Here is a 24,033-nt window from a genome sequence, read left to right as displayed (position 1 = left end):
GCTAGCAACTACCGAATGACTCGCCCGACTCTATCTCGCGACTCACGAGGTCACGGTGACTGCGCGGCTCTCAGCTCAAACGTTTCAGTGCTCCGGTGCACGTTCCCTGAGCGCCCAGTAAGGCAGATACAAAGCTAATCGAACTTTCGAAGGGTTCAACGTTCAATAAGAGCCGAAGTGGGAAGTTGCCGTTTTAGCGCCCGACTTCAGTTCGCTGGCACTGCTATTGATACATATGTTCTCCTCCGAGCCAAGAACCTGAACCTCCTCGGTGTTGGCCCTTGGGGCAGCGGTAAAAATACTGCCGCACACCGAGTTGAACACAGACTCAATGTCTAGCCCGCTGGCAGGAATGTCCGAGGAGTGCACTAGGGAATGATGAAATCGACCAAACCGCAAACGATAATATGGCACGCCGCTTGCACAACTACGCAATCCGCAGACATATAAGAACGCCTATCCCAGCCACTAGAGGATCCTCAGACCTTCACGGACTACTGCCCGCCCTATCTACTACTAGACTCTAGTACTTCCCCCATCATGAAGTCGATCTTCACTACGACTGATGACGCCCGTGTTACTCTTCTCGTCCCATCCCAACGTCCGGTAAGTAAGAAAAAGTGTTCTCCCATCGAGCCTTAAAATTGATACGGATATCCTCCAAAATATTAGGCCGCTGACTGGCGAATACTACCTAGGGACATGTTACAAACTGAAATGATGGCGCGGTAATCCGCCGGGGGAGCGAACCTCCCTCTTACAAAATGGTGCACGGAGGTATGTGTCATGTGTGCCACCTGCCAGTATTGGGAGTTCTAAAGGATTGAAAAGTAAATTATTATAGATCATGAGAAGCACATCGTTGCACCTTGACTTTGTTGTACTATTATACCCCCTCCTCACTAGCAGTCCCTTTTGACGTCTCTAACATGTATATTATCAGCGTAGCCTATTTAATGATGCACGGGACTTTGATTTAAATTTCACATCCGCCCCAACAACACCGGGTGACTTCGCCGTCTTTTTCTGATTCCAATATTACAAGTTCCCATGAGTTCATATCTCGGTTTTCTTCAATCAGGAGGACGCTGGATCTATCGTTCAACGCTTTCAGGTTGAACTCAGCACCATGTTAGTCTCGGCCATCACTGTGGCCGCTACGTTGGCCGCTTTTGCTGGTGGAAAAGACCTACATTCGTGTCGAACCTTGCCTACCGACCATTCATGGCCAGCCGAAAACGTTTGGAACACGTTCAATCAGTCTGTCGATGGACATCTCGTTAGGACCGTCCCTCTCGGTAGTCCTTGTCACGACCCAAACTACGATGAAGCACAATGTCAAGCCGTACGGGAGAAATGGCACCTCGCAGAATTCCAGTCCGTCATACAGTTCTTTCTCCATTGAAATTGAAATTGAAATCATATTCATTTAGCGAGTCGCATCCGTCTTCTGTAATGGATCAGCCTTTAGTAAGGAAAAGCTGCGATCCTTTCGACCCTCGAGAACTTCCATGTCAAATTGGTTCATATCCGCAGTACGCTGTGAACGTGTCCTCACCTGATCATGTCATTAAAACCGTCCAATTCGTGAAGGAGCATAACATCCGATTTGTAGTCAAGAATAGCGGACATGAGTACGCATCTACTTCTCGTGATTTCTCTCTTGAATAACACAAAAGCTGATCTCGTCGAACCTCCCCAAGCACTCTGGGAAGATCGAGCGGTACAGGCGCAGTGTCCGTATGGATGCATAATCTGCAAGACATTACTTTCATTTCCGAATACAAATCATCGATCTATACAGGCCCAGCCTTTAAAGCCCATGCCGGAGTTCGTAGTATTGATATCGCAAATGCGGCTAGTAATAGAGGTTTGGTCGTTGTCAGTGGGGGTTGCCCGGTGGGTTAACGAGGTTCCATTTGTCCGATTTCCTACTCATGAAACGCTGCATGCGACAGACAGTTGGCTTCACTGGCGGTTTCATACAGGGCGGTGGACAGTCTGCTGTGAGTTCGTTCTACGGATTGGCGGCAGACCAAACGTTAGAGTTCGAGGTGATTACAACCCAAGGCAAATTTATCCATGCTTCCCCTACGGAAAACCAAGACCTTTATTGGGCATTGAGCGGCAGTGTACGTTTCCATTGTACTTACCCGTTAACGCGGCGCTTATTCTGCTTAGGGAGGAGGAGCCCACGGGATCGTATGGTCCGTTACCGTGAAAGCTTACGAAGACCTTCCTGTCAGTCTCGGATCTATCAGTTTCACCTCGGAAGGCATAACGCAGGAAACGTTCTTTCAAGCGATCGATACTTTTCACGCTAACACGCCGCGCTTTGCGGATGCTAAAGTTTGGACTATTGCACAATACACAGGCGGGTTTTTCAGCCTCAATCCGGTCTTCGCAGTGAACAAAACTTCTGCGGAGGTTTCAACTCTCCTTCGACCTCTTCTCGATACCCTAGATTCACTGGGAGTCAAGTATGCTTCGGATGTCGAGTCCTACGATGGCTACCTCGCGGCCTATGAAACTCTCGTTGTTCTGATCAATGTTCCGATTGGTGTTATGGTCACAGGTTCACGGTTGCTTCCCACATCGCTTTTCGAAGATAAGGAGCGATTGAAAGGGGCTCAAAAGGCTATCCGAAGTATCCTAGCAAGTGGAGGCATGATTTTCGAGTTTGTTTTGAAGGCCACTTTGGACGTAGCAGGAAACCCTCAAAATAGTGTTTTGCCAGCTTGGCGTAAGGCGATAAAACACCTTGGGGTTGCAATGTATGTGTTTTATCGCTCGTCTTTCGTTCTTTTGGGCAGAGCTGACGCTCCCTCATATCATTTCGACAAGACCTCTTGCCGATGGTGAATCCTCCGAACAGGTATCACACAAAAGGAGGAAGATAACTACGGAGTTCTTACCAGAGCTGAAGAGGTTAACGCCCGGTTCAGGATCTTACCACAACGAGGTAAGAAAGTTTGGTTCTCTGAAGGCATGGTATGAGGACGTCCACTAACACCACGCCCGAAACGCCTACAGGCAGATCCGAACGATCCTGATTACAAAGAAGCGTTTTATGGGTCCAATTACGACAAACTGCTTGCTATCAAGGATAAATGGGACCCAGATCAGATTTTATATGGAGCTACGTCTGTTGGGGGGGACAGGTGGAGGGAGACTGTGGAGGGGAGACTTTGCAGAAATGAGGAGTATGAGGATCTACTCCATGATGAGTTGTAGTCCGCTTGGTGGTTTCTTGTTTTCTCTTTTTCTCTCGTCTAGATCGTGTGTCGTATGCCTCCGTATGTATATCGTGAGATTTCTCCGAGCTGCTTTTAGTCGGTAGATACCAGACATCATACTTTGACTTCCGGATCAGCTGAGGGGTAGGTGGGCGGGGGAGAGTTACATCAATTTCTTATGAACCTCCGCGGTTCGGACAACATAGCTGGCATTTTGGTCTGAAGAATGCATAAATGCATAAACCGGTTTTCTGCGGCCCATTCCAGCATTAGGGTGCCTCACTATCTTATCTGTTTTCCCACATTGATAAGTATCTACCACGATATGATAATGCAATTAACGACCGAAAAATAACCACCTTCCTCGAAACCGACTTCATGCCAGTCAGTGGTCAGTTCCTGTCCGTCTATGTGGGCCGGCGGTGAAAAGGAACACGGGTAGTAAGGTTCCGGTGAGGTATTCTCTAGAAATAGCTCAGCGGTGATTGATGATACGGAGGGAAAAACAGAAGAATCATAACATTGTCGATGATCCTGCAAAGCACCAATACTAGCAACTTCGTACGAGCTGCATTTGAAGGAGGTTCAGTGTTGGGCTGTTTCATACGCGTGGGCTGCATAATGGCGAGGACAGTGGTTATAGTGCTGGTGGGTCGTCAAGCTTTTTGACATCTGTTCTTTCATCTCGTTCCTTAATGAACGGCAGGCAACGGCAGATGATTCAATGATATATAATTCAAGGCCTTATGGGATAGAAACGTATTCAACATCTTGAAACTGTAACAAGATATTCGGGGTGTCTCGTCGCCATGAGTGACCGCGGCGTATAACTTGACTGTAAAAGCCAGCGCACGAGACAAGTCAAATCTCATTTTTCGTGTTATTCCGCATGTACATCCTGCTTAACGGGCTTCCGAAAGGATCGAAAACGAAGCCCCTGCAGACATATGGGCCCTTGTTCCATTCTTGCCTTCAACGTTTACGAGTCGCGGTTGCATATGTACATACGGAGCAAATCACAATTCGACGGCACGTTCATTCACTTGGTATCTGTCTTATTCATGTATATGTCAGTCGGTTTGATCAACTTCTTTATCCTGGGGTTATTGGACAGGGCTTGGATCTTCTCGGTTTTTTCCAAAAGCTCCACTTTGACAGCACATCTTTCCCAACTGTTGTTCTTGATATTGTTTCCCCCCTGAAACGGAAAGTTATAAAACCCGCTGGCAATGTTCTATCATCTTCATCTCGAACGCCTCGGCAACAGCTGTTCAGGGTCCTTCTCTTAAGATGCGCTTTAAAAGTTTCCTTGTTGCCTCTGCTCTCGCCAGCCTTGCGGTCGCCACCCCCGTACCCACCGACCAACCGGCGGGGCAATGTAACAACAATGACTCCGTTAACTGCTGCAACGAGGTCACTTCCCTGAAGGACAACCCTGAAGTTGGTGGTTTGCTGGGTCTGCTGGGGATTGTCCTACACGATGTCACCACGCTCATCGGTCTTGGTTGCTCACCTATTACGATCGTCGGTGGAAATGGTGTATGGTATGTTTTCGTCTTCAACTATTTGGTTGCCTAGATAATCGAGGACTGATTTTTCCCCCACCCCCCGCAGCTCTTCTCAAACTGTGTGTTGTGAGAACAATGCTCTCGGTAAAATCATGATTTTCCCATCTTACTGGTACTCCCCGGAATTACTCACGTCCGCCTCGCTCTAGGTGGTCTCATCTCCATCGGCTGCATTGTCATTGTCCTGTAGGGGCGGGCACTCATTTCCGGAAGGGTACACATGAAATGAGGGACTGGACTTAGGGATTGTGTTGTATGGACTACTGATGAAGTAAAACATTCGTTCGTTACACCTGATACCCTTTTGTGCATTTTTTTAGGTCTCAAGTATTTTGCTTGGAGACATTACAATCGAACCATGTCTTCTGTAACCCAGAGGCGCGAGCCGAGAACCGGGGGCGCAAATACTCAGAATCCGTCATCGGAGAGTAGTCGCCCCATACAGGTCCGAAACTGCGGAAACGTTTCAGCCTTCTATCGGAGCTTGAAAGAAGAAGATGACAGTCACTTCCGGGCTCACTCTGAGCCACTCCTTTCTGGATTTTCACGTCGTCTCTCGCGCCTATATTTGAAAACACAATGTTTCTAAACTCAATGCCATTTTACCCGTTTCTGCCTACACGCCAACACTTTGATACACTCTCCGACGTCGTCTTCATTATTGCTTACCATAAGCAACGTTAATATAAATGTTGGAGAAGAATGCATACTGTCGTGACTCGTCTCAGCGAGAATGGCATGGTCGACGGCCGGTCCACACAAAATCTGCACGGTCACATTGTTCAGGAATCCCCCGATTACTTTGTACCATCGTCGAGAGAAAGGAGTCGGAACACTTCCGTGATTATTTGCAGTTCTTGGGGAACCATAAACATATTGTGTTTGTCTTCTTCGGAGCAGCTCGATAGCTGGTCGACTTCAAAGACAGGATATCCGAGAAAGTGAGTAAAATCTGCGCTCTTGGGGTCGAATCCTCGTGAAACTTGCCATTTATGGGAGTCTCTATATGTTTCTCCATGCCAGTAGAACTCTTCGTTTCGTTCGAAAACCTAGTGGGAAGACCAAGGGATTCGCAAAGAGAGTTTGGAATGAGTGATTGTCCGGCTTTATTGAAAGACCAGATATGAGAGAAGGCATCGTCAGGGCCGTATTTAAGCGAGGAGAGAGAACGCGGGCGGATGAAAAGGTATATAGGTGGGTATTTCAAGCGTAGTTGTCTTTTGAACTGAGAGTTGTCCAACGATCCATTCAGCTGAAATGACGGCCAAATGAGAACAGTGGAATCTAAACTGACTGAAGTTCGAGAGATCTTCATCTATCAAAATCCGAGTTCGTGAAAGACGCTCGGAGCTCGCGAGAGCCAGGATTGAAGTCGTTCCTCCACATCAAAACTAACGAGGGATCTTCACTATCATTTACCAGGTTGACTCTGTCAATGGATGAGTCAACGTTTTCCCCATGTTTGACAGAACAGGTCACCTCGTCGGTCCATCTGGCATCAGTTCCTCTGAGCCAAGGCAGGTCCCGGAACTCTCCCAAATTCCACTTCCGACGGCAATAGTAGAGTTCGTCAATGTGGACAGGATCATCGGACGATTGGTCACAAAATTTGCACAATTCAATTCAAATGGCAAGTCCAGAGTTCAAGCGCTCCAACGGTAAGTGGGAGAAACACCGCCAGAGAACGTCGTTTTGGAGAAGTTCGACGCTCGATAAAAGGGACTCGACTTTCAACGTCCAGACTCATCTGAAGACGCATTCGGACATTTCAGGCCCACTAACAAAGATACCTGCCTTGTAATCAATCCACAGGTTAGACTCGAGACAGCCAAGATTCCTCTAAAAGGTGAGTCAACATATATTATATCTCGGCAGAAGAGCACCCAAGCCGCACCGGTGTAGAAAATTGATATGGGGATATTCGACTGATTGACGGCGAAAGTTGCATGCTTTCTGCATTCCTTTTCTTGTTTCAACGAGTCGCCAGTAACCATGGTCATAATCGGTCCGGTAAACCAACCTATGTCGAGCAAATTCTCGAAAGTCTTCTCTCCATGCCCGAAAGAAATAGTGTGAGCGACATGTGTAGCGGGGGAAATGGCTATGCACCTTCTTGGCGCAGGCCCACTATATGACACCACCATAAATCTCGAGTTTCGGTCGTGGTAAACTTCTGCGTTGCTGATGGTTCTTTCAAGCCGGACTTCTACCATCCAATTTCAACGATGATGGTCCCAGCATCTTGACGATCCTCGTTGGAAATGAATGTCTTCCAGTCTATAGACGTCCCAATGAACGATTTTACGGTACTAAGGACGACATCAGCGCTTCATCATGTATAAGGGCCCGAACTACTCACCTTGTCGTACTCCATACAGTTCCTCCACTGTTACTGAATGATCGTTTGGTTATAATGATTGACGATCTGGTTTCCTTGAACATCGTTGAAAACAGCACTGTTCATCGAAATCCGCGAGCTCCGTTGAAGGCCATTGGTAGATTCGACGGGCGGGAGTGGAATGAAGGGGGAAAATGAAGGTCGGAATGTCGAACGCGTTGTCACCGAAGAGAGACTATGTCGTGTCATTAGATGAGAACCGACCAGTAAATGCTTGACAACTACTAGAGAACGCCCACGTCGGCCGACGAAGTGCGATTGACGCCTGACGGCCCGGAGTTCCGCTTGCCGCCTTTAGGCGTCGTTCAACTATTGCAGCCAGTCAATACGTCTAGCTCGGCGAAGGTGTAGGGTCCTGCTGCGCCACATCTACTTTTGTCAACCTTGGACGCCTTATAATGCCTGCCGCTGATGATTATCGTTGACAAATTTCTTTTTTCACCTATTATACTCTACTTACGCCAGGACCCCTGATAATCCCGGTAGAGCTCTCATCCAGGACTAGGCCAAATTCGGTGATTTTTATTACCCCATTTGGATATTTTTCGGTGATTTGGCATGAGACCTCCAGCCCAAGGTCATTTTTCGGTGGTAGTGGCATGAAACCTCATATAGGGCGGAAAATGAGGGAGAAAGCCAGTAAATGAGTATTACGAGTCTACAACACACCTACGATACTGAGTCACTGTCTAATTTTCTTTGTCTGTCTCTCACTAGTATTCGGTTCAATCTATATTTCCACCAACGCAGTCATCGTACAGCTGAACCGAAATGCAACGGAAGGAATCACGAGCGATGAAATCTGCTCGTCTATGGTACTGTTCGTTCGTGAACCAATCCACCGTTTCAAGGAAATACTTTCGACTGTTGGGACGTGTGGGTAAGTCTTTTCTCGGGATGTCAAGCAGAGTGGAAACAGAGGTGTCGGATGGAATCTTGAGAGATTCAAGGAGTAATTTTGGTAGTTCCGGGCCCGGAAGTTGCTTGTTATCGTCTTCGTTGTCATCAACGTCGACAATGACATCTGGGGCCTCGAGCTTTGGCATGTCGCAGATGGTAGTTGGGAGAAAATTTTAACTTGAACGTTTACGAAATTGCTGTTTCATCAATTGGAAATTACACTTGAGTTTTAAAAAAATAATCGAAATAACCGTTTTGCTGCGTATAAACTAGGACTAGGTGAAGTTTAAATACAGCGGCCCAGCCTGCTGCCGTCGTATATCGCCCAACCTGGAAGGCCTTCCGCGTCAGATGATCATTGCTGAGTTTTCGGTGATTTAGCATGACACCTTCGAGGGGGGGCGTTTTTCGGTGATCTGGGTGACGGTTCAGCATGATACATATGGGCCAATTCCGGTCAAAAATTCGGTGTTTTGGCATGAAAGATGGCCAAAAATTTCGTGAAAATCGGTGGTTTTGGATGAGGGCTCTACCGGGATTATCAGGGGACCTACTTACGCCTGTGGGACACGTCACACACGCCAGCATAACGCCATCACCATCTGTTCGCGTACCTCTTGGCTTAGACAGCTCTGGAATGTGTTCAAGTACTATCTGTCGAGTTGAGTACCGATCAACTCGCTCCTTCTGCCAACGAGTAGGAATTACCGATGGTGCGACAGGTCTTATAGAAACATGAAAAGAGCGGAGGTCTCCTTTTCGCGGAAAAACGGCGGTGTTTTCGGTATGCTCGGGATTGATGGACTGGTCCAGGCCATGTAGCGAGCAGATGGTGGCAAATTATCCATCATATTCCGTCTAGATATGAGTTTCACTTCTCAGAGTCAGAGTCCCGCCTTACTCGTTGCTCTAAAATGGATGGCGAGGGTCTGTCGACAGGAATTTTGCGCCACAGGTACACAACCGTAGTTACTAAGTTAGCAGGCTTGTGAAACGATGGCATGTGTTGGAGTAAATTTGAATGGAACCAACCCTGCTCGCTACTTATGATTTCCGATAATCCGAAGCTTAAACTCTCTTCAGCGTTTAGTTGTGTTGTTTGACATCCAGACACTGGTAGATATCGCCTGTGTAAATTTCCGGATCATATTTCATCTTTTGATTGACTTGTGGATTTTCGTGTGTAGAACAGGGCCCAACACCATCTCTCTTTTTAACCAATGCCCTCAGACAACACACGCCATGAATGGTCGAGTAGGATTCACGACTGTGCTCGAGAAAGAGAGTTCGGGAGCGAAGCGTCGATAGATTTTATGGCGTCTTTTTTTCCCGTGCCTCCAGCGTCAGGAGACCATTCCATCGTTTCTCCCCCGACTCCCACCATCGACATCGACATCGACCACACTCTCAACGCAGAACCATCGTCGAAGTCGACAGGTTCTCTCAACGACCCTGGTGGATTGGTAACGCCCTTATCTCCAATTTCGACTATCGCCATGTCTGCTCTAGACTTGAATCAGTCTAGTACTAATCCCTCATCGGGTCAAGACAAAAACATTCATCGCAATGCTGGTAGTAGTGCGCAAACACAGGAGGCAATCGGCCAGAGCATGTTTACTTTCTACGACACCAACAGTCGGCAGAATCAGAAAAATGCTACGAATACAGAACACACCCAGACGCAGGCTTCAGCGATACAAGGACTAGGAGGGCTCGCAGGTGTTGGAGTTCTTGGAGGAGGGTCATCGTTAAACCCTCAGTTGTTGAACACGAATTTTGATTCGTTGAACAACATAGGAGGGGCCTCTGGGGGAAACGAAGCTGGGTCTCCTACCGGCAATGTTAGCCAGCAAATCATGCTAGAACAATTCAGACTGGCTCAGCTGCAGCAGCTGCAGCATCTACAAGCCCAGATTTTTCAACAACAGGTGCGTGTCTAGTTTATTTCTTTCTCGATCTTTCGTATTCATTCTTGGTCCATGGACTGCAGCTGGCAATCATCAACAGCGGCGCAATGTTCGGACTCCATTCGGAATCGGAGGGATCCCCCTCAGTGGCCCAGACACATAATCAGAACCACAGTCGATCTTCCAGCTTGTTTCATGGTCTCCCTACTCCAGGTTCGTACCCACTTTATTCTAACAAAGTCTGTCGCTCAACCTTTTTGTTCCTTTTCCTTATCGTCTGTGACTATCTATCTGTTATTCTTGACTTGGCTATATGTTTTTTTCTCTCCGCCAACAGGCTCTTCAACCGAACTTCGTGCCTCGGCTCCTGCAGTTGAATTCGTTTCGCCTATGCTCCTCAATTTCCATTGTAACGATATAAACGATTCAACGAACAACACTCAAAATAATCAAAATCACTCTTCGTACGGTGCTTCAACGTCGCCTTCACGCCAATCCCATTCGCACTCCAACCCGCACTCAGTCACTCAGACTCCCGTCTTCGGTGCTCAAGAGGACGATAGTGCGAATGACATGGTGCTGGAGAATCTAGCTCCGCTAGCTAGTCGTTTCTCGCGCAACTCGGGCAATGACACCGACAGTTCCTCCTTTTATCACCGCGGAACGAGTTCTGCGCCTGCTCATATAGCGTTCTCACACCCCCAAACACAACATGAGAATGATTTTGATATAAGTCCTCTCACAAGTCCCTGGTTGGGTGCTGAAGGAGGCACAGGGAATGCTAGGAGTAGAGTCCAAGCTTATAACCACCGTCATCTCCACCATGGTCAACCACATCAAGAACAATCCCAGATGGAATGGAGTTCGACTAGTACCAAAAGAGCTTCCTCACCAGCGGAGGATCATGTACGAAAAACACGGCAAAGTCACGCTGTCAGGGCTACAATACCCGAATCCATACCTTCTTCGGTTGGCCCCAGGAGGAACTCGCGCAGCTCTAGATCTGTGACTTCGACGCCGTTAATGAAAGGGACACCTGGTGGTGTTATATCAGGAAATAGGAGCAGGAAGAACAGCGTAGCGGCTTCGAAAGCCTCGCCGTCGAATGCCGGCAGTAGTAACACTGGACCTAGTGCTTCAGGCACCGGTACAATTGGGAACAACGTTGGGACGGATGAAATGGTGCAAGATTCACCGTCGCCTGTCGATCTATCGTTGTCTATGCCTCCCCCTGCCACAGGGTCCACCTCGAGTCAGAACACGAATGCAAGCTCTTCCGCACATCCGTCTTCTTCGTCTTCTTCGTCTTCTTCCAACTCATCGTCTAACCCACAAAGTTTTGGTGTCGGGATGTATAACATGGATATGGGCTTCGACTTCAATTTTGGCGGTTCGGCCACGAGTCCGAGTAGGAGCTACCACCCAGCACCGGGAAGTATGCCTCCACCGCTCGTGCCTGTTACTCCTGCAAGTATCATGAATCTCGGACGCGGGATGAACAATCATTCTTCTAGTATCGGTGTCAATTCCGGTGGGAACGGAAACGGAATATTCGGTGGATTTGAGAACAACCAGGATATTGGGATGAGGAGAGGAAGTATTGGAGAAGGTTTAGGCGCTGCGGTTCTTCTTCCTCACTCTGCTGCTGTTCCAACGTCAGCATCTTCTCTGATTCCTCCCCCATCTCCGAGTATCGATACCCCCGTCCCGGCAACGGCTTCCGGCCCGCCTCAAACAACGACGGGGAGAAAAGGGAAAGGTAAAACTGCCAAGGATGCTACAGGTGCTGGTATCACTGAAGCTGCGGGCGTGTCCACGAGAAGCAGGTCAGGGAGGAAAGGGAATGTTGCTCATAGTCCAAACTTAAAAGCGATCCTACCTGGTGAGGCATCCTTCAACTTTATTGCGATCAACAAGGTACTGAAGAGACTTGATTCGTGTGCATACAGCAAGCAACTCTGTAACAAACAGTCCCATGCTTCCTCCTTCACCTTCAATAGCAAACAATTCACCCCTATCTCCGTCTTTTCCTGTTACAGCTGTACGCAAAACGTCTCACAAGGCTGCTGAGCAGAAACGACGGGATTCGTTGAAAACTACATTTGATGACCTACGTGGACTTCTACCTCCTATTCCATTATCTTCTTCCGATGCTGCGGATGACTTGGCTGGTGGAGGATTTGTTGCGGGCGTTGTAGCCGCTGCGAGAGCGTCGATGCTTCCTGGTGCTTTGCCACCTAGAGGGCCACCGAAGGCGGGAGCGGAGGGACCGAATAAAGGTGTCAGTAAATTACAGTTATTGATCTGTGGGAATGAGTACATCCGGGTGTTGAAAGCGAGGGTGGAGAGGAGGGATGAGGAGGTTGAGAGGTTGAGAAGGGAAATCAGGAGGTTGAGGATGGGAGACGGTGTTCTTGGAGATGTTGAAGACTTGGAGGAAGGGCCCATTGATTTGGAGAGAAATATAGATGCGATTGAGTGGGCAAGTGTGAGGGCTCATGCAGCCGTTACGACTGTGCCGATATTGGAGGAAGGTGAAGAAGGGGCGGGATAACATTTACTTATGGTGATATTTAAATTCTTGACTTTTGTATCGGTTAATCCTCTAACGTGCATAGACAATTTTGTGAATCTGATACAGATATTGTGGACCATACGATCGATATTACTATGTATATTTATCTTACTTGCGGAGGATATAGGTGAATCCATCATATCCTTTAACGCCAACAGTCGAAATCGTTGTGGCCTCCACTTCTTTGTCGTCTTTAATGAGCTGCAGAAGCTCCCTGATTTTCACATTGGCCGGCTCTGTGTTTGTAGGGTCGGAAGGTCCGCCTCGACGAACCATGTTATCAATCAACTGCAAAAAAAAGTCAACTCCAGGTTGCAACCGGTGAAAGATGTTGAAACAAAATCATACAATCACACCACCAGACCTAACAAGCCTTTTCGCTTCCGTGTAATAAGTCAGAAAACCACTCTTGTCCGCGTCGATGAACGCCAGATCAAAAGGTCGAGGTACGCATTTGAGCTGAACAAGAGAATCGGTTGCAGATCCCAAAATGATCTTGACGCGTGCAGATATGTCTGCGCCCGCGTTATCAAGGTTCTGGCGCGCGACCTGTGATCGCCAGGGAAGCCCAAGTCAGCTGTCTGTAGCATCAGAAAGGATGACAAACTACCATGGCATGTTTCTCCTCTGATTCGAGAGTGACTAAATCTCCATCAGGAGGGAGGGCGCGAGATAGCCAGATGGCGGAATACCTAGAACTCGAGCTTTAGCATCGCAAGAATGTATAAATAAATACACGTAAACGGCTGACCCTCCGAGAGTGCCCACTTCCAACACCCTTTTTGCACCGATAGACTTTGCGATCAGGTACAGAAACTTTCCTTGAGCAGGGCTGACCGCAATCTGGGGCAATTCATTCTTGGAGCTGTTCTCCGTGGCGAAATCGAGCGCATCGTCTTGAGGAATGAGGAAGGAATTTTGGTAATCATCCTCGCGAGTCCAGATTTCCTGGCTGTTGACCTGTGGCGTGGTCGAGCTCATGGTCGAAGGTTTGCAGAGAGTAGAGGAGCTGGAGAAAAAGAGGATTTGTGAAGATTCACTAGTCACTAGTGGCTATTGATGGTCCTCAACACTCAAAAATGGTGCTCTTTATATGTTTCGATGGCGCCACCTACACAGTGGTCAACTGTATAGGACCAAAGGGTACTTTGCTAGAAATCGCATAATCCCGTTACTTCGCTCCATACACTGAGGAATTGAGATGAACGAATATCTTTGCACATGCAGCAAGTGACTCGATCTTACTCTGCATACACTTTTCAATGGACAGCTCGTCCCCGGTGGTGAATACCTCTCTCCTTCTGCCATAGACCAGGACAGATTACAAGATCCTTATCTGATAAGATCCGGCTGATATTGAGTATCTGATAAGAGCGCAATTGAGATGTATGAATCTGATGTTTACTGAATATGAAGGCTTACGAGTACACCATCGTGCCATCGTGCGACCCGGGAAACGATGAAGAATTTCAGGAGCGATGCTTTTTGCTTTTGTCCAGGGGGTCGCGTTGCGAATGAGGGTCGAGTGCCTAAGGTTCTGTCCTTTGAAAGATAAAGACAACCGCGCCATTTCTGAGCCAGAGATGCTTTTTTCGTGTTCCGTGCTGTTTCGGGTCCACTTAAACCTTCCACATGTTCAAATGACCCTTGATCGAATGATAAGTATCTCTACACTTATACGATATCGGGAACGAGCCAGCGCCGATCAACCCTCAGGAGCTTCAGGTAGTAGTCGAGTCAGATGCGTTCCAAAACTTGACTCCCTGGCACTTGATTTGACACCCATTCACTTTCAGCGGGGGCCGTCCACGAATATCGGACAGCGGCCTGAAAGCAGATATTCCGAGCAAAGATGACTAGGTCTCACAAGTCAACTATGATATACTTTGATGTAGACTTCGGCGGGCGTACCTCTTCATACAAGCTCCGAGTTGACCCACGACAGTATAAAATAGACTTTGTCTACATCCAGCTAGTTGAACATGTCCGTGTATTAACCTGGATTTTCCCGTTGACTGTCAATAAGTCTTTAGTTGAGAGCGGACAGTCATATGAAAAGGTCGATTCCACGATGAACCCCATAGAATTGAGTAGGAGCAAAAGAACCGAGGTCACGGGTGGTGTCACGGTCGGACGCTAAAGCACCATTTTGAAATAAACACCTCGGTCTCTACCTCTTATGAACACATCAGGATGAGAATGTGGTGAAGCACGTCTAACACTCAACTAGAGCTGCATTCGTTGACCGGCGGCAAGTCTTGAAGACATCGTTTTGGCTTCTTGATTCACATGTTCGCCTTTTATTAGGACTCCATGTGTTGATAATTTCATCATGATCGTCTTCTGACGGATGCACTTCGGGTAGTCCTCGTCTTACGGCGCCCGTACGGTAGTAGCGAAGCTTTAAAATGCTGCTCAAGTGCTGGAACTTACTCTAACAACCTGCAGTTCCAAAATGTTGTTGAAATCACTCTCAACGCTGCTGATGGGGGCAGCTGGAGCCTTTGCTGCTGCTGGACAACTTCAGCAGGTCACCAACTTCGGCAGTAATCCAACCGGGGTTCAGATGTTTGTCTATCGACCTTCCCAACTTGCCCACCCAACGCCCCTCATCGTCGCTGTCCACTACTGTACCGGGACAGCGCAGGCATATTTCTCTGGAACTCAATATGCTAACCAGGCTGATACTCACGGATACATTGTCATCTACCCAGATGCGCCAGATCCCGGAGGGTACGTGACTATCTCACTCACGCGCATGTACCACCTCTCAATCGCTAGACATCCATAGTTGTTGGGACGTACATACCGATGGAACACTCCACCATGACTCCGGAGGAGACTCGTTGGCGATCGCCTCCATGGTTCGCTACGCGATTTCCAACTATGGCGTTGATCCCAGTCTCGTCTTTGTAACTGGAACATCATCTGGTGCCATGATGACGAACGTACTTTTGGGTGCCTATCCCGACCTTTTCAAGGCTGGATCTGCCTTCTCTGGTGTTCCCTACGGATGCTTCGCAGGTTCTAGCTTGTGGAACAGCCAATGCGCCACTGGTCAGCTCATCAAAACGGCGCAACAATGGGTACGTCCCCATTTTCACTACCGGTCGATGTGCATCGTAACCTTCCTTCTTTAGGGAGACCAAGTTCGTAGTGGGTACTCCGCTTTCTCTGGTACTCGCCCGAAAATGCAATTCTGGCATGGCTCCGTGTACGTTTACCTCTATGTTTTTGTCTGAACCATCTCCGACACTTCGCTGTTTTAGTGACACTACTCTCTATCCCCAAAACTTCTTCGAAGAAATCAAACAATGGACCAACGTCTTTGGAGTCTCCCAGACACCGACGAGCAATCAGACCGGTAATCCTCTTTCCAATTATTGGCGCGCTTCCTTTGGCCCCAACGTTCAGGCGATATTTGCTAACGGGGTTGGGCATACGGTACCCGAACGCGTTGACGACGTCTTGGCTTGGTTCGGTTTGACAAATGTCAGGCCAGGCAATAGTCCCAGTAACCCGCCTTCGAGTACTACTACGACAACCGCACCTACCAACCCACCCTCCAACCCTCCAACTGGTGGTACGGTTCCCCATTGGGGACAGTGTGGTGGAATTGGCTGGACCGGAGCAACAGGTGAATATCGTCAGCTTCTTTCCAACAAGCTTTATTGACCGAGTGTCGATTGTTTAGTTTGCGAGTCTCCCTACACTTGTACAGCGAGTAACCAATACTACTCACAATGCCTGTAATCGTGAAACCATTTGTATTTACTAAGCCTCTCAACCCTCTCAACCGGGGGAATTTGATTCTTTGCTCCCGTTTTCCACCAACCCGAACTACATTGACTGGCCCAAAAATCACTAAAAGGTTGGACCGATTGATCTACTCACTATCGGAAGGAGACACCTCGCACCGAGGTGACCCTCCAGTTTGGTTGTGCTCCTTCAAATTTACGCCCTCCGTTTCAAGTGCAAGTTCACTCTTCGCGAGGCAGGCCGCTTCAGACACGCAATACATATGCGTCAAAAACTTGGCCGTAAACAGGAACGAAATGAATTTTTGGTTTATAGGGAATGTGAGTTCTCGGCATGATGGTAAACAAAAATGAGAATGAGTCGATATGGACGAGATATTCATCCAAGATTCAGTGGGTTGGAGGGCGTTTGGACACTTCGATAGAATCGGATTTGAAGACCAGGCCTTGGGTTTCTCCAGGAACCAGAAATGAATCTTCGTCAGATAACGAAAGTTCAAGTCCGTGTGGCAGCAAAACTTTTCAAGATGTCTTCTGAAGATGCCTTGATGCCATTCCATATTTGCAGGGACCTTAAGGTCCAGATGGCTCGAAGAAATCAAGATATCGCCAACCGACGAATGAAACGAACAGTATCAATGGCTTTCGAGCTGCTGTAGAAGGGCTTTGTAAACGGTTGTCTTTTACACCGTATATGCACATATGAATTGCGGTTGGCCTGTAACTTTACCTGTCTGACACGGTGGCAAGCATGTATAGGTATAGGGAAATGTACGGTCAGGTGTAGGATTGCGGGTGCTTCGACCTCGAATTATACGAGAAGATCCAAAATTTCGCGAGCTGGGAACCCGGCTCTTGGCCACTACTGTCTTCCTGTTCCGTCTCGCTCTAAGAAAATCCCCAAATGTATCTCGGATGAACTTCAAAAAGGAAAAGAAACGACTCGCTCTCACGTTCAACATGGGCGTCACAAACCAGACGCGGGGGTTTCCAGTCTTGTTGAGTTCTCTCTCGCTTGCTACCACTCAAGACACGTACATTCGTCAAGTACAGACAGCACAAATCTACTCTGTTACGATGAATGGATACAACAGACCGCTTCCATACGCCCGCTACAACAGCTTTTACGGTCCCAAACACCGTGTCTTAGGCAGCGCAGCTGGCCATGTACCCCCAGCATGGCGAACACCAGGACAACCAGGTTTTTCTTCTGGTTTGGGCAATAGGTCAACGTTATTGGGGAGCAAGATCTTACTCAGTCAGCTTCCGACAGATGTTGGCGAGAAAGAGGTCGATGTGAGTGTCTCAAATAAACTCAAAGTTTTCAATCTCTTACAGTTACACCGTTCTGTCGTAGGAATTATTCAAGAAAACAGTTGGACCCTTGAAGGACTCGTTCATAATATACAACTCTGCGGGAAAGTCGAAAGGAATGGCCGTTGTGTGGTTTCAAAAACCAGGCGATGCTGGAGTTGCACAGGCAAAATACGACGGGAAGTTTGTGGACGGCCGTACGTTGGCTTTTCTCATTCGTTACCTCATCTCACTAACCGATTACCGTGTCTCCTCAGGACGGCCCATAAGGATTGAAATAATAACAGATTCATTGCCAACTTCCGGTTCTAGTGTCACCTCGAGTGCAACGCAACCACCATCCCTATTCGATCGAATCGAGAAGAACTCGTCACTTCCAACAGGTTCATCGACTATCAACGGTACTCAGTGAGTTCTATGTGAAGCCCTTTCGTCTGGCCCGAGTATTCAGGGTGTTACACAAAGGGTAAACGGTGTCAATCACAATCTTCCTAGGCAAGCTAAAGCGGCCGCCAAGATTGCTGCAAATACACCTCAGCTTGCACCTCAGAGCTCTTCAACGCAAGCCGCTCAAATACATGTTCCCCCTCGTCGTCGCATTAGAAAAGGCCCCAAACGGCTAAAGAAGCAAATTCAACGGCACAAGACGGTTGATGAACTTGACCAGGAAATGGAGGAGTATCGAGCGGCTGCTGATGCATAATGAAGGGTAGGATTTTGCGACTTTATCTTGAACTTGACATTGCATCATTTATCATTGAGGTTTACCTTTTGCAACTCGTGGGTGTTTGTGAGCTGTACACTTTTTAGTCAACTTGTATAATAGTGCTATGATTTCTTTTACCTAACGCAAACGCACTCATCAAGTAGTTATACGTATGTTATCGCTTTGTGTAATTCAGCCAAGATTCATATATTTGTCTGATGTCTGCAGTAATTAGGTAGTATCCGCACTGAGATCTTGATTTTTCCACGCCTGCTCTCTTTTTACCTCAGCTGGAGCCGTCACAACGGAAGTTCGAAATATGTGGTTAGACCCATTTGTTTCCTATTTCTGGGGACTAAAAAGTTTCATTTTCATTACAGTAGACATATCCTGAATGTTCAAGTAGCAGTACGCGCGCCATGCTGCAAGAAGTGGTTCGATTGTTCCGAATGTCATGCAGAAACAGAATCCCATACACTGGTCAAGACTGTGGAAATGACATTCCTCTGCAAGAAATGCAAAAAGGCTTTTAGAAAGGATATGACAGTGTACGAGGAGAGTGACGAGTATTGCCCTCACTGCGATAACCATTATGTGTGTTGCAATATTCCCTCCGTGACACTGTTATACGTTACTAATCTTCTTCATGCATAGGTTATAGAAGCCAAGACGCCGCAGGCGGTGGTAGGAGTAGAAGGCGAAGATGCTAGAGTAGATGCACGGTATGAAATTGAACTTGTTTTTTCGACATTGTTCTGATGGTTCCCTCCCTAGGATGCTCAAAGACGATCGAATGAAGGATTCAAAAGATCGCTCTATATTCAGTGTCAAAGATGAAGTGGATTTACTCGATTTCTAAATGGATCTACAACCACATTGGATTAACAGGAATGTACTGATAGTTCAGGATGTGACAATCTATTCAAGCTTTGCAATCACACCACACGAACTTTGAAAGGCTCCCATGGATTTTACCATCCGTCGCATCACCTTTTTAGGACTCCATTCGACCATTGTCACAGAACCATTGGCAAAGCACCCCGACGCTTGCACACACCGTCCATCAATAGAAGAATTCCCACTAAATCAGTTTAGCCAAGCCTCAACTCCTACCACTCCGTCCCGGATGTCGTTCACGCAGGCTAGTCCGTAAAGGGTTTGTTAGCATAACCGCTCCACCCATCCATCCATATCTGGAGAGTTTTTATCCATCAATAATGAGAATAACATCATACTCCTGCGTCCGACCAATTTTGTTGCAAGGTTGAACGCTGAACGTTCAGATCTCAGGGGTAACACAACGGGACGGATTTGTGAGCGCGCGAGGTATACGCATAGGTTCGTCGTGAGAGACTTGGCGTATTTTGAGCCTCGTTGCTCAGCTTGGTTCTAATTTTTCGCCACCGTGCAAGGCGGCAGGGCGTATTTTCTAGGACCAAGGCTGCTGGCTATCCAGGTCATTGCACCTTAAACTACAGGATCACTGGCTGTGCGTCCTACGCTGCAGTACTACATCAGTCAATGGGTCTGATGTGATCTTTCATGCAGGGTCTTTCATCATCGGTCTCCTGCTGTCGGAAAGTGAGACGTGTCGCGCTTTGTGAGCTTGTCGCCATTCACCCTCTTCTCTGTCCGTGTCTGGACCGTCTGGGGGAGGAGCATCCCGGTGGAGGCTATAGGACTCGTTGTACTTTTCCTTGCCTGTTGGGTGTCTGCTTATAGCTTATTATTGCGATCCTTGAACTCCATGGAATGTAGGTTCCTTCAACTTTCTCTGTCATCACGCAGAACCCCATTCCATTCCACTAGTCGCAACTCTCCCATTCCCGTTCCCTAATTTTCGTGGATGCTTGATGTCGAGCGTGAGCCAGGTCTATTCGTGAACTGGGTGTTGCTGATGGTCTATGATACTGGCGAGTCCTTCGTCTGCTTTCGCCTAAACACCAAGATGCCATTACCCTCTCTCTAGGTACCTTCATGCTGATCCTCATTCCTGGAGTCAAAGCATGTGAGACTAGCCCTTTTCAACAGCAGGTCAACCACCTAACTTTCTTCCTTTTAGACCAGAGAGGAAGAAGGTCGGAGCTCCTCACAACTATTTACAAGGACAGTAAGATCACCGCTTGAATTCACTTCTCCCGTGCATTCAGAGTGACCTTGAGTCTAGGTGTTATTTACTACGCGTTCATATTGCGTGAGCTTTCTCGTCGTGTGTGGCTTATTGCTTGACCAATCTACTAATCTTTCCCAGTAGCCTCGATGACCAACGGGATCGTCATCTTCACTCTTCCGGTACGTAAGGCGAGGCTCACACGTCGCCCTTCCCATCATACCAGTAAGTTACAACTAAGGGCTTCCTCGTTTTACCTCAGTATGACTTCATACTTCTCTTAACCTCGCACGTAGCAATCAAACCCATCTTCGGTACACTATTCATAACATACATTGCTGTCCTATCATACAGATTTGAGCGTGTATTACACTCCGTCCTGACCCCCAATGAGAAATGCATTGATTACAGTCGACTGAACCCGATTCCTACCGACTCATTTGTGAACAATCAACCATAGTCAACTATAAGCGGAAGTCTGGATAACTTGCAGACTCCAGTCGACTCCCACCAATTATCTTCTGCCTCACAAAATTTCTCAATAGAAATCGGCAGGAATCGGTTCCTTCGACTACATCGGATGCATCAATAATCGGTAGATATCAATTCTTATTGATTACAATCAAGTTTACAGGTAGACTACACAATTGATTTCTATTGATTTCTATTGATTTCCATTGATTTCCATCGTCATCCGTCCTACTGCACATCGCCGCGTGGTTTCCGTTTGACCTCGAGTAGCGTACAAGTTAAGATTCGACCGTGTTAGAGTGTACTAAGAGACTCACCGGCTTAATGAATCATTTCCTCCCCTTGGTTTCAAGTCGCTTGGCCGAAGCACGTTCCTGATAGGTCTGGAATAACGGGCAGTCAGCGCAGAAAAGTATGGCGAGAGAATACGGTACGTGCTTTCAGCTTGATGGGATCCTTGGAGATGGTTTTCAGCCAGACCGTGTTGAATTCCTTCAATGTTCCGGTAGGGTGTTCTGCCTTCCAATCGATGGCGGCCGCCCATCTATAAAATAAAACAGGAAGCCAGTCATGTTTAACGAGAGGAAAATTCAGTCCTCTCACTTTGGCGAAATATCATCTGGAATTTTCCACGAACCCCGCACACGCTTTCCTGGAGCCTTAATGGTACGTGTATCAACAAGCTCAACAAATCCGGCGGTTTCACAAGATGACGGTTCGGCCCCACTTGCGATGGTTGTCAAGTTGTCTACTCTTGTGCCCAGAAGATTACAGACTCTGTCAGAGAAGATTACCATCAATTCCGGTGCTCAAATGAAAGAAAAAGAGATATACGTACTCATCGATGGCCTGGAGAAGGCGGTTGACCTTTCCATCAAGCAGGAACTCGTCCAGCCCGAGATCCTGTACCAGGTGCTCCATCGTGCAAACGAGCCCAATAAGACCATACTCCCCGCGCAACACCAGTGGGTGGATCATGGAAATTGTATGGGGAAGGAGATTATTGAACTCCGAATCCCACCCACCGGCCTCTGGGTCCCACAACATCTCAGGGTCATCGTTGGGCATGCCATCAGTCAGCGTGGAAGGTTCGACGCTGTACCGCTGTAACAGGCCCGTAGCTATACCAAGAGGGATAGCATCCGGGAGACTTTCTACGCGCTCCCGCAGTGTCTTGAGGATGGTAAAGACGACTGGGTTCTGCCATTAAGTGGTGAGTGAGATGTACGCTTTGAAGATAAGCAGGGCTACAAGGAAGCCCACCTTTTGTTTGCGCTTGACGATCTGGAAATCAAGCAACTTTAGTAATCAGTACCTGTCTGTGAAGTACCGTTGTTACGCACCTCAGCATTTGAATTGTCATCGACGGACGAAGTTTCTAACCGAGAAGAGGTCATGAAAACAAAGGGCAAACATACAATTGAGACTTACCGGCACGGGAAACTTCGTCCTCCAATGCTGCCATATCAATGGCAATGATACTGTCCCTCGGAATTACCCTAGCCTGTACGAAATGTATCACTTGTTGAAATGGGATGGATGGGATAGAGCGAAATCGAACCGGTGGGTGTTGAGCATGCTTGTTGGCCGTTATCTGGAAACCTTGCATTACTGCTGACCGAAATCTATGAAACCGGCGGCTTACTTCTCTTGGTGGAACGTTAGCTACAGAATCCATTTCCGTGCCACAGCTAGACAATGGAGTATCAGTGTCACATGTTAAAATGGAAGGTCCGGTACTCATGGAGGGAGTTGACGTTGAGGTTGGCCGACTGGGCGAAGAGGGCGAAGGTGATGAAGAGACCTAGAGGCGAGCTTCTGAGCGCGAGAAATAGATGTGACAAGATCAAATTGCTTACTTTCTCTGGGGTCCTATAACGTTTGTTGGCCCTAGACAGTTCCTCCGAGTCGGGGTCATCGGAGTGTGTTTGGCGTTTGCGTGTATTCTGCTTCCTAGCTGGGTTAGCACAGTGGTTCTTCTTCCAACTGTGATAATGTGTCATCCACAGGCCATCAACCTTCCAATGGTTGTCGCAGAGTGCCAGGTACCAGTGCCGAGTCTCGAGGAAATCTCTGTATTTGTCCTGCATCGAAGCACCTAGGCCAGAAAAGTTTTCTGGTGGATCTTCCCTATCAATATTGTCGTGCCAAAAGCCCTTCAAGTCCCGTAGCAACTCCTTGTATTCTGCCTTGCTGATAACAGTGCTGTCTTCCTTCTCGAGATGAGATGGAGGTGGTTGATTCTTCCCTTTTTTCTTCCTGCCCGTTGGAGGTGGTGACGATGATGGTGAGTTTGAGGCACTGTCTTGATCCGTAACATTGATGACCATAGCTTTTTTCAACATGGAACTTCGAGGTTTTGACCAGAACGAAACATTGCAGTAGTCGTCTTTGTTGAAAGTTGCACGCCCGGGTTTGGCTTCCTTCTCGCGAGATAGTAGAAGCTCTGATCTAAGTACATGGTCATATTTAGCTATTGAAAATGTATCAGAAAATCAATATACGCACTGAAGCTGTATCACGGTCTCAAGACGCCTGTTTTCCAACTCTAACCTCAGAAAAGCCGGATTTCCGGCGGATCGTAACTGATCCTCAGTGATCGTAAAAGCAACGTTTTGAAGCTGAATTTTCGGTCCCAAAAGACCGTCATTTTGAGGAAATCGCTCCAGAAAAAATGTAGATAAGTCAATAAAAGTTGCCATCAGATAAGATGTGGCTTACCTCTGGTCGGTTCTGGTATGCAATTACAGCAGGATCAAACGAAGCCATAGACGGCAGAGTCATATTGATAGAGGGTTGAAAATTCTGCTGTTGCTGCAGCACTTGTTGTTGATAGAGTTGTGTGTTTTGTGGTTGATTGTGTTGAGGCGCATTGAAGCCATTGTAATTGTCACTTTGAGAGGGGAACATGATAGTAAAGAGTTAAAATTCAGAGCAAGTACAGTCCAGAGCAGCGTAGAGAGCGAGCTGAAAGATGATGTGATGGTAAGGAGCAGATGAGCAGAGCATGGGTCGTGTCTGGTAAACATGTCGCGTCGCGTCAACGCCATCCATGTGATCAGATTGTTGTCGAACATAAGAAAATTTTGA

At 47.6% G+C, this 24,033-nt stretch overlaps 10 protein-coding genes across 11 annotated transcripts; 5 read left to right on the top strand and 5 right to left on the bottom strand.

Moving 5' to 3' along the window:
• Nucleotides 1–247: 247 nt before the first annotated feature.
• E1B28_005621 (uncharacterized protein) lies at nucleotides 248–3,447 on the top strand. 2 transcript variants are annotated; one of them, XM_043150191.1, is made up of 10 exons: nucleotides 248–606; nucleotides 673–777; nucleotides 832–1,377; nucleotides 1,434–1,535; nucleotides 1,594–1,634; nucleotides 1,704–1,899; nucleotides 1,959–2,132; nucleotides 2,182–2,774; nucleotides 2,845–2,962; nucleotides 3,034–3,447. In XM_043150191.1, the coding sequence occupies exons 3-10, from the start codon at nucleotides 1,336–1,338 to the stop codon at nucleotides 3,232–3,234; spliced, it is 1,467 nt and encodes a 488-aa protein (XP_043011278.1). In that variant the 5' UTR covers nucleotides 248–606; nucleotides 673–777; nucleotides 832–1,335; the 3' UTR covers nucleotides 3,235–3,447. The 2 variants fall into 2 exon arrangements, with proteins under 2 accessions (XP_043011278.1, XP_043011277.1); XM_043150190.1 differs by lacking the exons at nucleotides 248–606; nucleotides 673–777 and having other exon boundaries at nucleotides 995–1,377; nucleotides 1,434–1,634.
• A 1,079-nt stretch (nucleotides 3,448–4,526) lies between these two features.
• Nucleotides 4,527–4,994, top strand: E1B28_005620 (uncharacterized protein; the record flags this gene model as incomplete). The annotated part of the gene is made up of 3 exons (XM_043150189.1): nucleotides 4,527–4,780; nucleotides 4,851–4,888; nucleotides 4,954–4,994. 3 exons carry the CDS (start codon nucleotides 4,527–4,529, stop codon nucleotides 4,992–4,994), a joined length of 333 nt encoding a protein of 110 aa, XP_043011276.1.
• A 654-nt stretch (nucleotides 4,995–5,648) lies between these two features.
• Nucleotides 5,649–6,119, bottom strand: E1B28_005619 (uncharacterized protein; the record flags this gene model as incomplete). The annotated part of the gene is made up of 2 exons (XM_043150188.1): nucleotides 5,649–6,029; nucleotides 6,099–6,119. 2 exons carry the CDS (start codon nucleotides 6,117–6,119, stop codon nucleotides 5,649–5,651), a joined length of 402 nt encoding a protein of 133 aa, XP_043011275.1.
• An 891-nt stretch (nucleotides 6,120–7,010) lies between these two features.
• E1B28_005618 (uncharacterized protein) lies at nucleotides 7,011–7,246 on the bottom strand (the record flags this gene model as incomplete). Its single annotated transcript, XM_043150187.1, has 2 exons — nucleotides 7,011–7,113; nucleotides 7,164–7,246. 2 exons carry the CDS (start codon nucleotides 7,244–7,246, stop codon nucleotides 7,011–7,013), a joined length of 186 nt encoding a protein of 61 aa, XP_043011274.1.
• Nucleotides 7,247–7,829: 583 nt separating this feature from the next.
• E1B28_005617 (uncharacterized protein) lies at nucleotides 7,830–8,272 on the bottom strand. The gene has a single exon (XM_043150186.1). It carries the CDS (start codon nucleotides 8,246–8,248, stop codon nucleotides 7,928–7,930), a length of 321 nt encoding a protein of 106 aa, XP_043011273.1. The 5' UTR covers nucleotides 8,249–8,272; the 3' UTR covers nucleotides 7,830–7,927.
• A 922-nt stretch (nucleotides 8,273–9,194) lies between these two features.
• On the top strand, nucleotides 9,195–12,563 carry E1B28_005616 (uncharacterized protein; the record flags this gene model as incomplete). Its single annotated transcript, XM_043150185.1, has 4 exons — nucleotides 9,195–10,030; nucleotides 10,093–10,222; nucleotides 10,347–11,891; nucleotides 11,959–12,563. Exons 1-4 carry the CDS (start codon nucleotides 9,323–9,325, stop codon nucleotides 12,561–12,563), a joined length of 2,988 nt encoding a protein of 995 aa, XP_043011272.1. The 5' UTR covers nucleotides 9,195–9,322.
• A 129-nt stretch (nucleotides 12,564–12,692) lies between these two features.
• On the bottom strand, nucleotides 12,693–14,615 carry E1B28_005615 (uncharacterized protein; the record flags this gene model as incomplete). The annotated part of the gene is made up of 8 exons (XM_043150184.1): nucleotides 14,496–14,615; nucleotides 14,007–14,440; nucleotides 13,830–13,948; nucleotides 13,700–13,772; nucleotides 13,336–13,637; nucleotides 13,195–13,276; nucleotides 12,933–13,133; nucleotides 12,693–12,872 (listed from the first exon to the last, which is right to left on the bottom strand). Exons 5-8 carry the CDS (start codon nucleotides 13,563–13,565, stop codon nucleotides 12,693–12,695), a joined length of 693 nt encoding a protein of 230 aa, XP_043011271.1. The 5' UTR covers nucleotides 13,566–13,637; nucleotides 13,700–13,772; nucleotides 13,830–13,948; nucleotides 14,007–14,440; nucleotides 14,496–14,615.
• A 100-nt stretch (nucleotides 14,616–14,715) lies between these two features.
• E1B28_005614 (uncharacterized protein) lies at nucleotides 14,716–16,419 on the top strand. The gene is made up of 6 exons (XM_043150183.1): nucleotides 14,716–14,835; nucleotides 14,892–15,317; nucleotides 15,376–15,670; nucleotides 15,725–15,798; nucleotides 15,854–16,221; nucleotides 16,279–16,419. The coding sequence occupies exons 2-6, from the start codon at nucleotides 15,040–15,042 to the stop codon at nucleotides 16,335–16,337; spliced, it is 1,074 nt and encodes a 357-aa protein (XP_043011270.1). The 5' UTR covers nucleotides 14,716–14,835; nucleotides 14,892–15,039; the 3' UTR covers nucleotides 16,338–16,419.
• A 2,102-nt stretch (nucleotides 16,420–18,521) lies between these two features.
• On the top strand, nucleotides 18,522–19,302 carry E1B28_005613 (uncharacterized protein). The gene is made up of 5 exons (XM_043150182.1): nucleotides 18,522–18,532; nucleotides 18,591–18,686; nucleotides 18,743–18,956; nucleotides 19,017–19,084; nucleotides 19,137–19,302. The coding sequence occupies exons 2-5, from the start codon at nucleotides 18,682–18,684 to the stop codon at nucleotides 19,219–19,221; spliced, it is 372 nt and encodes a 123-aa protein (XP_043011269.1). The 5' UTR covers nucleotides 18,522–18,532; nucleotides 18,591–18,681; the 3' UTR covers nucleotides 19,222–19,302.
• Nucleotides 19,303–21,272: 1,970 nt separating this feature from the next.
• Nucleotides 21,273–23,853, bottom strand: E1B28_005612 (uncharacterized protein; the record flags this gene model as incomplete). Its single annotated transcript, XM_043150181.1, has 10 exons — nucleotides 21,273–21,326; nucleotides 21,373–21,487; nucleotides 21,547–21,720; nucleotides 21,782–22,143; nucleotides 22,207–22,227; nucleotides 22,287–22,321; nucleotides 22,375–22,634; nucleotides 22,684–23,394; nucleotides 23,452–23,606; nucleotides 23,665–23,853. 10 exons carry the CDS (start codon nucleotides 23,851–23,853, stop codon nucleotides 21,273–21,275), a joined length of 2,076 nt encoding a protein of 691 aa, XP_043011268.1.
• Nucleotides 23,854–24,033: the final 180 nt, after the last annotated feature.

This window comes from Marasmius oreades, chromosome 3 (genome assembly GCF_018924745.1).
Source record: "Marasmius oreades isolate 03SP1 chromosome 3, whole genome shotgun sequence".
NCBI classification, from domain to species: Eukaryota; Fungi; Basidiomycota; class Agaricomycetes; order Agaricales; family Marasmiaceae; genus Marasmius; species Marasmius oreades.
This window is presented reverse-complemented; position numbering and strand designations above follow the sequence as displayed.

Bases quoted from the DNA above. Each gene is read 5' to 3' on its own strand.
- E1B28_005614 (XM_043150183.1), top strand. From the start codon at position 15,040: ATGTTGTTGAAATCACTCTCAACGCTGCTGATGGGGGCAGCTGGAGCC. The intron at 15,318-15,375 runs GTACGTGACTAT...AGACATCCATAG, and splicing joins GATGCGCCAGATCCCGGAGG to TTGTTGGGACGTACATACCG. The intron at 16,222-16,278 runs GTGAATATCGTC...TCGATTGTTTAG, and splicing joins TGGCTGGACCGGAGCAACAG to TTTGCGAGTCTCCCTACACT.
- E1B28_005617 (XM_043150186.1), bottom strand. From the start codon at position 8,248: ATGCCAAAGCTCGAGGCCCCAGATGTCATTGTCGACGTTGATGACAAC.
- E1B28_005621 (XM_043150190.1), top strand. From the start codon at position 1,130: ATGTTAGTCTCGGCCATCACTGTGGCCGCTACGTTGGCCGCTTTTGCT. The intron at 2,133-2,181 runs GTACGTTTCCAT...TATTCTGCTTAG, and splicing joins ATTGGGCATTGAGCGGCAGT to GGAGGAGGAGCCCACGGGAT. The intron at 2,775-2,844 runs GTATGTGTTTTA...CATTTCGACAAG, and splicing joins AAACACCTTGGGGTTGCAAT to ACCTCTTGCCGATGGTGAAT.
- E1B28_005613 (XM_043150182.1), top strand. The intron at 18,957-19,016 runs GTGTGTTGCAAT...CTTCATGCATAG, and splicing joins CTCACTGCGATAACCATTAT to GTTATAGAAGCCAAGACGCC. The intron at 19,085-19,136 runs GTATGAAATTGA...TTCCCTCCCTAG, and splicing joins GATGCTAGAGTAGATGCACG to GATGCTCAAAGACGATCGAA.